The sequence below is a fragment of the Chelonoidis abingdonii genome, chromosome 6 (genome assembly GCF_003597395.2).
Source record: "Chelonoidis abingdonii isolate Lonesome George chromosome 6, CheloAbing_2.0, whole genome shotgun sequence".
NCBI classification, from domain to species: domain Eukaryota; kingdom Metazoa; phylum Chordata; order Testudines; family Testudinidae; genus Chelonoidis; species Chelonoidis abingdonii.
In genome coordinates this window covers 566,561-578,494 of record NC_133774.1, presented here as the reverse complement: position 1 = coordinate 578,494, position 11,934 = coordinate 566,561, and the positions used below count along the sequence as shown (strand labels likewise).

Sequence of the window (11,934 nt, the reverse complement as noted above, 5' to 3'; positions counted from 1 at the left end):
CAGATAGGCTTCTGCTGGAGGTGCTGACTGAAGTCCTGGTCCAGATCTCGTGGTCTTGCCCTGGGAATAGGAGTCACTACCCCAAATGTCCTGGCCTGATCCCAGATGCTGAGATTCCATTTTGTCTCCCCAAATCCCCATGGAAGTGTGATTTGGATACAGAATTCTCCTTTCTTCCTGTCCTGTGTCACTTTGCGGTGAGGTTTTTCTGTGCGCCACCCAGTTGTACCCCAGCAGGTGGGATGAGAGGTAGCAGTATCCTTTACTCCCATGTACACAGAGTTCCACTGTTCTCTGGGCTGTGCCTGCCTTGCTATGGCTGCACAGGCTTAGGTGCGGGCTGCACAAGGCCACCCAGGGCTCTGGGTACGTACTTGGGCGACTTGCCCACAATGAACCTGTGCTGCTGCGGCTTCACTGCTTTAGCTCAGTCTACATGTGGTGCAGTCACATCTCCGACTGCAGTGTAAACATGTCCAGAGTCTGCTCTGCTCAGCATGCATGCACAACAGACAGCTCCCCCAAGCAGTGTTCCGCTTGAGAAAGGGATTTGCAAATAAATGCCCCAAACCTGCCTGGGACTGACAGCATTGCTGTCTGGGGGCCAGAGCAGGGTCTTCACCAAAGGGCCTGTACTGCGCTTTGGAGTGTGGCTAAAAAGACACTCTCCTTCTGCTGAGGAATCGAGAGTTCTGGTTACAGGGGGCTGTGCAGCTCGAGGCAGAGGGAGGGAAGGCTGGGGGTGTGAGGGGTTTACAGCAGGGCTGTGGGATTGCAGGGGACTGTGTAACTCAGTGGGCAGCAGGGCAGGCTGGCTGGGAGTTGCAATAGGGCTGTGGCTGGGTGGCTCTCTGAAGGAGCAGTGGATGATGTGGTGTAAAATAAATATATATAATACATATATATACACACATCTATCTCATAGAACTGGATGGGACCCCGAAAGTTCATTGAGTCCAGCCCCCTGCCTTCACTAGCAGGACCATCCAAGTCTGCCTCTGGCTGGCTGGGGCCTGAAGCATCTAAAGCTACCTTGTCATACTCTTGCTGCAGGGAGAAGGATTCTCCCCATCTGCCTCCTGATGGCAGCTCTGCTCCTCGGCCCCGCCGCCAGCCACCTCTCTGCTCCCAGCCTTCTTCTGGCTGGGTTTTCCCCTCTGAATAACTCCAGCACTGCTGAGAGCTCCCCGGTAGCCCTGGAATTTGGGGTGACAGTGTCCCTGCCACCACAGTAGCTGAGAAACCAAACCCTCTTGTTCATTTTCCTCTCAGCTGCTCAGGAGGCTCTGAGATGCAGAGAAGGCGGAGCTTCCTGCCTGCGGCCTCACAGCCCTGACCCGTAGCAGTCACACTGGAAGGCTAGAAATAAACTTTCACGAAAGCTTAAACTCTGTAGAATTGGTTTATCCATCCACCCCTTCCTCGACGAGAGAGGTTTTCTGGCTGCGTCTGTTGCGTCCCACACCAGAAGTGGGGAGTGAGCTTAGCAGATGGTGCAGTGCCTCTTGGGGTGAGAGGGGTGCTGCCGAGCTGTTGTGAATGCGAGGTGCTATCAATGTGGCGCAGAGATCTGTTCTCACTCTTGTTCACTGCAGTTGCTGTAGTGCCCAGTGTCCTGTTCTGCTAGAGGCTACACGTACACGCAGATGCAGTCCCTGCCCTCAGACTTCCACCACGCTGACTGAAACGGGCGCCGTGTGGAGTTTGGTTCTGATGCTGCCTGCGCTGCCTTGGGAACTGAGTGCCCCTTGGTGTGGAGATTGGCTCAGGCTGGAATGAGTGCAGCACGCACAGTTATCATACAGGAATGTCTGAGCATTGGGTCCAGTCTGGTGGATTTCCATGTGTCCGCCCCATCCCTCCACTTGTCCTGTTTGGTGAAGGAAGCTGAGAGCCAAGCCAGGCAGAAGTCAGGAAATTCCGCTGTTAAGGTTCCCACTATGACCCTGGCTCTGCCGCAATGCACCTTTGCCACCTGCACTGTAGCAGCACAGGTGACTGCCTGTGTCCTCAGCTGTGCAGTGGGGCTGGGGTAGTTCCTGCGCAAAGCCTTTGCAGAGCCGTCGATCTGCCAGGCCCAGGCCGTCACTACGCTCTGCACAATTCCCTCCTTTGTGCCGTGAGCTTTTTGGGGCAGGGATTGTGGCAGTGTCTGCAGTGGCCAGTGCTTAGGTACTGTGGTGATGGGCAGTCATTTAAAACCCTATAATACCTTTCATTGTTGTGTGTTAAACCATCAGCTTTCAGACGGAACCAAGTGTTCATGTCTGCATGAGGGAGACCCACTTCCCTTTGAGCAAGTGTGTCTGTCTGCCCTGGGTGGCTGCAGGGTACCGTTTGTGGGCAGGGTACCATGTTTCACCCTATCCCCACTGCCTGGCCCCCAATGCCGCCCCAGGGTTGTGGGAGGTTTGAGCCGCAGCTCCTCTCACCTGCTAATGCAGACGATTGCTTGCAGGGAGCATGTTGTGCTCAGAAGAGCTGGAACTTACCCAGAATTCAACATCTGCTTGTGGCAGGAAATCGGCAGCTGCATATCAGAGTGGAGGGGGGTAGGGTTTGTTTGCACGCTGTTGACACTGCTCAGCGCCTGTGCGCGCTGCTGGCAAACCACGGGGACCTGCAGCTTCCTCCACACTGATTCGGCGAGCTCCTTGCAGCTAGGGCAGGCGAGCCTGACTGTGGCCAAGGAGAGGTGAGCAGGGTGGGACGCTGACTTGTGGGTCTGCGGGTTACTGAGGGCGGAAGGTACACAGGTGTCGCGGGAGAGGTGGTAGCATGCTATACTATCACTAGCTGCATGCCTTGAAAAACCTCCCTGACACCCACCTCCCAGAGGTGAGGGGTGCTGCTGAGGCCTGGGGACTCCACCCTGCTGAGGAGCTCTGCTCCACCAGCTGCTTGGGAGCAAGAGGATGCTGGAATCCTGCCAGCTGCTGCCCTGGGTGGCAGCTCTGTCTTCTCTCCCGCTTTCTGGCTGGTTGGGGCCTGGTGAACTTGATACTCTCTGGCGGCTGGGAGGGAAAGCGGCTCCCAGCCTCCAGCTGGGCAGGGGTTCTCTGGGGCTGAGCTCACAGTGTGCTCAAGCTCTCCGCTAAGGAAGTGGGGGTGAAGCAGCCCTGGCAGGGTCTGGAGCCTCAAGTCTGGGACAGAGCCTGGCTCAGTGGCACTGGATGATGCCTGCTTCCCATGATGGGTAGAGGCTTGGCACCCAGTGTTGCATCTCCCAGCAGCCTCTAGTGATGGTCACCCTGGTGGGGTCTCTGGCAGGAGAGGACAGTTTAGCCCCCAGGGCTTGCACCACCCATAGGGGAGGCTCTAGGGTAGGTTACTTTTCTGCCCTGATGGCCCCTGCAGGTTCAGTACCCTCTTTATGGCCCGATAGCTTCTGGGGCAGCCTGTGGAATCCCCAGAGTGCTTCATTCCCATCTTGTCTGCCCCCCATGTGCAATGGAATCACTGGGTCTGCATCTGCTGGAGATGGGTCTTGCTGGGCTGCCCTTCCTGCCCCAAGCCAGGCCCAGATCACCCTCTCCTCAGCCCCTCACACAAGCTCTCTGACCTGCCTGCTCCCTTGCTGGCTCTTGCAGTCATCGGCAGCTGGTTCCAGCTCCTAGCTCCTCCTGTCCTCTCTGCTCCCTCCTCGCTCTCACAACCCCATCACCGCCCATCATGCCACTGCCCCTGGCTGCCTGCTCCCCCCTCCTGCTCCCCACCCCAGAGCAGCAGCTGTCTCATGCCCCCTTCCCCGCAGGGAGAAACACAGACCCTTCTAATGGAGTGGAGTTCACTGAGCGAGCCCCATGGCCTGGGCTGAGCCCCAGGAGGGAGTCTGGCTTCATGCAGCTGCTGCCTCTGGGGAAGTTCCTGGCCTGAGAGGAAGTTAACACGGTCAAGATGGGCAGGGAGGAGGCAGTGTCGGTGTCGACATACAGAATATAGCTGAACCCTGTGTGGTGTCCTGCGGCGGAGGCAGGAGCCATGGGTGTCTCCCCAGGATTTGTGTGTGGATTTGGGGGTAGCTCCCAGGATTTGTATGCGTGTTTTAGGGGAAGGGTGTGTGTGTGTGTGGGGGGGGGTTCTCTGGTGGAGGGGCTGTGAGGAGATCTGAGGGGTCTGTGCCTCCTTTTCGCACCCAAGATGTTCCCCCTTTTCTAACTCTTCATGTTCCCATTAGCAGCTCTCCTCTGGCCCCGAGACTCTGACCATGAATTCCTCAACTCCTTGGCTTTCCTCACTGCTGGGTGCTGCCCCTAGCCCCCATGCCAAGCTGCTGGCTGCCCAGAGAGGGGTCAGACCAGTGCCGTACAGGGGAAGGTCTCTGTATCCTATCCTATCCTATCCCATTCCCCCAGCCTAGGGCTCGATTGGAACAACTGTGGAATAACGCAGCCTGTGGGGAAGTGTCCCTCTAACCCGGCCGTTAGGGGTGCCTCATGCCTGGGAGTGGGTGGGAAGATTATAGCTCGTTATTTTGATCCTATCGAATGTAACTGGCTGTTCTCGTTCTTTTGGCTCACTGAGCTCTTGTGGCAGGGAATTCCACAGGTAAACTATGCATTGTATAAAAATAATTTTTCTTGCTCCATTTAAATTCACCTCCGTTGAGTTTTGTGACTGACTCCTTGCTCCCATGTTAGCAGAGAGGGTAGGTAGGGTACTCTTACCACTCCCTCCCATCCCATCTCTGAGCAGGCAGGCTTTTCTCTCTCTCTGGGTCCCTCCTTTCTGGAAGATGTGGCTGCAAGTTGCAGTGCTTCAGGGAATGGGTGAGGCCACAACCCCTCTTGTTTGTGACTCCTGAGCACAGGTGGATGTCACGGGGAGACCTTTGAGAAACCCCTGAGAAGGAACATGGCAGCACAGGCAGGGCCCTGCTGGTGCGTGCTTTGAGCTTGGTTTTCCTCTTGTGGCTTCTGTGTCATGGCAGCTTTTATTTATAATTTGTTCCCTCTCACCCTCCCCATCTTATCGGCCTGTGCTCCCTGTGCAATCACTTCCTCCAGGATGACAGCGTCACTACCAAGTAACTGCTATAGTCATTCTCCTTCCCCGCACAGAAGTGTGACAGTCACTGTCCATGGCTCCCTTGGTGACCTTGGGGACAAGTGTCTTCCCCTTCCTTGGACTCTGTGCTTCCATCTGTATGGTGGGGGTGATGATTCTGACTGGGGCAGATGGCCCCCCAACAGCTCCCTGGCAAAGCTGCCCCGGGGTCCTGCTGCAGATTTGGGGCCTCTGCTAAAACCATGCAGTCCTTATGGTTGTGAAGGACCTTCTGAGCATGGTAAGCAGCAGCCCTTCTGCCCTCACTCCACCAAGGCATACAGGGCTCTCTGGGCCCTGGCATGAATTGGAGAAGGGCTGGATCCCTTACCCAGGCTGCCAGCTGTGTCCTAGAGAGAGTCTCTTGGGGTGTGAGCAGCTCACAGGACCCTCTGCCCCCTGGAGGGAAAAGCAACCCCTATCCATGAGCCCTTAAGTGAAGGGCACAACCATTGCCTGTAGTTAAGGAGCCATTCCCCAGAGGACAGGAAGGAAAAGGTCACCCCAGGAGGGGGAAGGCAAAAGTAGGAGGTGATCCCTTGTCTACTGCACCCTGAGGCCGCAGGGGTCTGCAGTGAGACAGAGCTCTTCTCCATGAGCCTGTGAGATTATAGCATCCTGTATCTGGCTTTCTGGGGGGACGAGGCAGTGCTGGGAGACGGGGACGGTCCCCAGAACCATTGTGAGGGTTGGAATTGGTCTGGGTAGCAGTAATGGGGACTAATCGGCTGTGACTTCTCTTTGGCAGGTGAAGCAGGAGCAGAGACCGTCCAGCCGCCGCCATGGTTGCCCTATCGCTGAAGATCAGCATTGGCAACGTGGTGAAGACCATGCAGTTTGAGCCCTCCACCATGGTGTACGACGCCTGTCGGATCATCCGGGAGCGCGTGCCTGAGGCACAGATGGGGCAGCGTAAGTGACATGACCCCCAGAGGCGCAGAGGGTAGAAGGAAAAGTCCCATCTGGTCCCTGTCCCCAGCCAGAACCATCACTTTGCCAGGGGTACTTATCCCCAGCAGCAGGGCTCACTTCCCAGCTGGGAGACCCATCCTCAGCCTGATGCATCTTGCTGCTGCTGCTCCAGCTGAATTTCCCCTTAACTACACCCATTCCTCATTATACCCCCAGATACCACCCCAAATAATGCAGCGTCTTCCTGGGACTTGACGCCCTTCAGATTCCTGTCAATGCTGTGACCTGTAGCCTGAGGTTTAGTGTTTGCAACCCCTGAGTTCTAGTCCTGGCTCTGTGACTGGCTCGGCAGCTTTGGGCAGGTTCATTCCCCTTTCTGCGTGTATCCCACGTGGCATGAGTGAGAATGTTACTGGATTTTTGTGGCCACAAACAATGGTGAAACCAAGGGGCTTACCCCAGCAAGAGAGTGGGACCCTCAGGCGGTTCACACTCTAAAGGGGTCCTCTCTGGGACAATTACAGACCTCAGAGAGAGCACTGGACCTGTGAATCCATGACAGAGGGTATCCAAATGAATCTCATTGGCCATTCCAGCTCCAAAGGGACAGAGGGGGAAGTGGCACAGGAAACCTGCCCCTGCCCCCACATTTTGTTGCTTAATAATGTTCAGAGGAGTCCCGTGGCTGAGAATGAATGGGCTGTAAAAGGAGGTGAAGAGCTTGTAGGTTTCAGCAGCTGAGGCGGTATTAGTCAATGGGGCATACTGTGACACTGCTGCATGGGCAAACTGCATTTCCTGGTTTTCAGAGAGGCTGAAGTAGCTCAGCTCAATATTGTGCAGGGGACAACACACCACCAAGCAACCGTCATTCTGCGTTAACAGAGCTTTTTGCCATTGAATTTTTAACAGGAAAAGAGATGTGGTGGTTGTTAGCCGTTAATAGTCCTTTTTAGACCGTTGTACATGCAATTAGCATGCTGAGCCAACTGCTGCTCCCCTCACAAATCCATACATCAGCTGGGCCCCACCAGCCTTGTTTCAGCCCCCCTCCTCAGCCATTCCTCTGACCCATTCAGTGTTTCCCCACTCCCACCTGGCCACTTCCCCACTTCTATACCCAGGCCTCCCAGCTGCAAGCAGGGAACACATCTCCCTTAGGTCTTCACTCCCTCGTATACAAATGTTTCTATTACTGTTACTCCCCCCATCCTATAACCCAACTCACATCTGTGCCTAGAGCAAATGGCAACTATGTAAAAGCAGAATTATGTTGAAGTGCAGGAAGTCTGGGTGTGGGTAGACTGGGCTCGACTGGTAGAGCTATTGAGCGCGTGGGCATTGGGGTGCACTGGCGGAGCTAGGGTCGTAGGGGTTGGGGTGTGTCACAGGGTGGTACTAGAGCCCGTCAGTGGGCCAGACCCCACAAGGGTCTCACTCTTCCTCCAGGGTAAGCCACACAGCTTCACCCCCTCGTGCATTCTCAATGCGTGGATGAGACAAAGATGTAGAGAGGAGGGGTTTAGGCTTTATTAGGAACTGGGGAAACTTTGAGGAAAGGAGGAGCCTGTATAGGAAGGATGGGCTCCACCTAAACCAAAATGGAACCAGATTGCTGGCACTTAAAATTAAAAAGGGTCTTAGAGCAGTTTTTAAACTAAAGGCTGGGGGAAGCTGACAGGTGCGGAGGAGCATGTGGTTTGGACAAAGATATCCCTTAGGGGAGGATCTATTAATGGAGATTCTCTGTGTCCTAGTAAGGAGGAGAGCATGGAAGATGATAAAATACAGCTAGGATCTGATGAGAAACAGTCAAATGAAAAAAAGCTCCATTCAGTTACATCATGTAATAGCAGACAGCTAAAAAGTGACAAGTTTTTAAAGTGCTTATATACAAAGGCTAGAAGTTTTAAATCATAAGATGTGTGAACTAGAATGCCTCGTATTAAATGAAGATATTGATATAATAGGCATCACAGAAACATAGTGGAATGAAGATAATCAATGGGATACAGTAATACCAGGGTACAAAATATATTGTAATGACAGAACAGTCGTGCTGGTGGGGGAGTGTCACAGAATCAAATGAAGTAAAAATCTTACATAAACCAAACTACCATAGACTCTCTATGGATAGTAATTCCACGCTCTAATAATAAGAATATAGTAGTAGGGATATATTACCAACCACCTGACCAGGATTGTGACAGTGACTGTGAAATACTCGGGGAGATTAGAAAGGCTATAAAAATAAAAAACTCAGTACAATTGGGGGTTTTCAGATATCCCCATACTGATTGGGTACATGTCACTTCAGGACGGGATGCAGAGATAAAGTTTCTTGACACCTTAAATGGCTGCTTCTTGGAGCAGCTAGTCCTGGAACCCACCAGAGGAGAGGCAATTCTTAGTCCTAAGTGGGAGCACAAGATCTGGTCCAAGAGGTGAATATAGCTGGACCGGTTGATGGTAATGACCATAATGTAATTCAATTTAACATCCCTGTGGCGAGGAAAACACCACAGCAGCCCGACACTGTAGCATTTCATTTTGGAAAGGAGGACTACACAAAAATGAGGTTAGTGAAACAGAAATTAAAAGGTTCAGTGCCAAAAGTGAAATCCTTGCAAGCTGCATGGAAACTTTTAAAAGACACCATAATAAAGGCTCAACTTAAATGTATACCCCAAATTAAAAAACATAGGAAGAGAACCAGAATGATTTAGTTGGGGATTGATCCTGCTTTGAGCAGGAGTTTGGACTAGATGACTTCCTGAGGTCCCTACCAACCCTGATATTCTATGAACCAAAAAAGTGCCACCGTGGCTAAACAACAAAGTAAAAGAAGCAGTGGGAGACAAAAAGGCATCCTTTAAAAAGTAGAAGTTAAATCCTTCTGTGGAAAATAGAAAGGAGCATAAACTCTGGCAAATGAGGTATAAAAATATAATGAGGAAGGCCAAAAAAGAGTTTGAAGAACAGATAGCCAAAATCTCAAAAAGACTAGCAAAATGTAAATAAAAATTATGTACATCACAAGCAGGAAGCCTGCTAAACAACCAGTGGGGCCACTGGACAATCCAGATGCAAAAGGAGCACTCAAAGACTGTAAGGCTATTGCAGAGAAACTAAATTAATTCTTTGCATTGGTCTTAATAATAAGAATTTTAGATATACGTTGGGGACGCATCAGTTGGAAACGACGGAGGAGGAGAAGGACCTTGGGGTATTGGTTGATAGCGGGATGACTATGAGCCGCCAATGTGATATGGCTGTTAAAAAAGCAAATGCGGTTTAGGGATTGTCAATCCGGCGAGGTATTTCCAGCAAAGGAGCAAGGAGGTGTTAGTTGCAGTTAATACGCGCCTGTGAGAACCCGCCACCTGAATATTGTGTGCAGTTCTAGTCGTCCCAGTTAAGAAGGATGAATCCAAAAACGGAACAGGTTCAGGAGACGGCTACTAGATGATCCGAGGAATGAAAAATCTGCCTTAATTGAAAAGGAGACTCAAAGAGCTTGCTTGTTTAGCCTGGCCAAAAAGAAGCTCCGGGGGGATATGCTGTCTATATAATTATCAGGGGGATTACGTTAGGGGGAGGGAATTATTTAAGTTTAGTACTATGTAGGCCGAGGACGAAATGGGTGAACAATGGTATTAGGAAGTTTAGATTGAATTAGACGAGGTTCTAACATTAGGGGAGTGAAGTTCTGGACAGCTTCGAGGGAAGTAGTGGGGGGCAAAAGACTTATCGGGCTTTAAGCCAAGCTTGATAAGTATATGAGGGGGATTTATGATGGGGATAGTTTTTTGGGCATTGATTATTGCATTATCGCAAGATAATTGTCAATGGTCTGTGGGGGATGTTGGATGGGATGGGAACTGGTTACTAGACAGAGAATTCTTTCTTGGGTGCTGGTGGTGAAAGTCTTGCCCACATGTCAGGGTGGTAGCTTATCACCATATTTGGGGCTCGGGAAGGAATTTTCTCCAGGGCAGGATTGGCGAGGGCCCTGGAGGTTTTTCGACTTCCTCTGCGCGTGGGGTGGGTCGCTTGCTGCGGGATTTCCTGCAGCTTGAGGTCTTCCATCTCAATTTTGACGATTTCAATAAACTCCAGTATGGGTTCGGGTAGGTTGTTATAAATGGGTATGGGTAGGGTTTTGTGGCCTGCCTTGTGCAGGAGGTCAGACTAGATGATCATATTGGTCCCTTCTGACCTATGAGTCTATGAGTCTGAGTCTTCACGGCTGAGAATGTGAGGGAGATTCCCAAACCTGAGCCATTCTTTTTAGGTGACTGATCTGATGAACTGCCCCTGATTGAGGTGTCGTTAGAGGAGGTTTTGGAACAAACTGATGAACTAAACAGGAATAAGTCACCAGGACATGATGGTATCACCCAAGAGTTCTGAAGGAACTCAAATGTGAAATTGCAGAACTGTGATGGGTTTGGTCACAGAGACCCCCTTGGGACTATTGCCTGATGTGCTGAGAGCCTGTTTTCTCTGCCAGTTTGGTCTTCCAGAACCCTGCCTTGTTGAGCCAGACACGCAAGCCTGCTGCAGTACAGACCCAGGATCTGAACCAACCCCCCACAGCTGCAGACTTAACTGAAAACAACTTAAAAAGTGCTCCTGTCTTCAGCACCCAGACACCCAGCTCCCAATGGGATCCAAACCCCAAATAAATCTGTTTTACCCTGCATAAAGCTTATACAGGATAAACTCATAAATTGTCCGTCCTCTAGAACACTGATAGAGATTCACAGCTGTTTGCACCCCTGGGTATTAAATACTTATTCTGGGTTTAATAATAAACAAGTGATTTTTATTAAGTATAAAAAGTAGGATTTAAGTGATTTCAAGTAATAACAGACAGAACAAAGTAAGTTACCAAGCAAAATAAAACAGAACATGTAAGTCTAACCCTAATACATTTAGGAAACTGAATACAGGTAAATCTCACCCTCAGAGGTGTTCACAGACTAGATTCCTCCTTAGTCTAGGCCCAATCCTTTCCCTAGTATAGTTCCTGTTAGTTCCAGTTCAGGTGGTGATAAAGGGGATTTCTCATGACTGGCCACCTTTGTTCTGTTCCACCCCTTTTTATGGCTTTGGCACAAGGTGAGAATCCTTTGTGTCTCTGGGTTCCCCCCTTCCTTCTAAATGGAAAAGCACCAGGATTAAGATGGATTCCAGTATTATGTGACATGTTCACATATCCTGTGAGACTTCATTACTCACTGGCTGGCACCCAGGTATACAGGAAGGCTTAGGAGTAAACAGAGCCATTTATAGCCAGTTGTCCTAGTTGATGGGAGCCATCAAGATTCTAAGCCATCATTAATGGCCCACACTTTGCATAATTACAATAAGACCTCAGTTATATTTCATATTCCTAGTTTCAGATACAAGAATGATACATTCATACAAATAGGATGATCACACTGAGTAGATTATAAGCTTTGCAATGATACCTTACAAGAGACCTTTTGCATAAAGCATATTCCAGTTACATCATATCCACACTTACAAACATACTTTTATAAAAATATGGAGTGCAGCGTCACAAGAATTGCTAACTGTGGTTTGTAACCTATCATTTAAGTCAGCTTCTGTTCTAGATGACTGGAGGTTAGCTACTGTGGTGCCAATTTTTAAAAAGGGCTCTGGAGGGGATCCCGGCAATTATATGCTGGTAAGTCTGTCTTCAGAACTGGGCAAACTGGTTGAAACTATAGTAAAGAATAGAATTGTTAGACACATAGATGAACATAATTTGTTGAGGAAGAGTCAACATGTTTTTTTGTAAAGGGAAATCATGCCTTGCCAGTCTGTTAGAATTCTTTGAGTGGAGTCAACAAGCATGTGGACAAGGGAGATCCAGTGGATATAGTGTGCTTAGATTTTCAGAAAGCCTTTGACAAGGTCCCTCACCAAAGGCTCTTAAGCAAAGTAAGCTGTCATGGGATAAGA

The 11,934-nt window shown here is 50.4% G+C and overlaps 1 protein-coding gene across 2 annotated transcripts in view; it reads left to right on the top strand.

The window, feature by feature from the left end:
- Window positions 1-2,537: 2,537 nt before the first annotated feature.
- TLN1 (talin 1) overlaps window positions 2,538-11,934 on the top strand; it is a 116,631-nt gene continuing 107,234 nt past the window's right edge. The window contains exons 1-2 of one of the 2 annotated variants that reach the window (XM_032800965.2): window positions 2,538-2,695; window positions 5,795-5,958. In XM_032800965.2, coding sequence (XP_032656856.1) covers window positions 5,829-5,958 — 130 coding nt within the window. In that variant the 5' untranslated portion in view covers window positions 2,538-2,695; window positions 5,795-5,828. Of the gene's footprint in view, window positions 2,696-5,069; window positions 5,288-5,794; window positions 5,959-11,934 lie in introns of those variants that run through there. The other variant, XM_075066797.1, reaches the window with a different exon arrangement.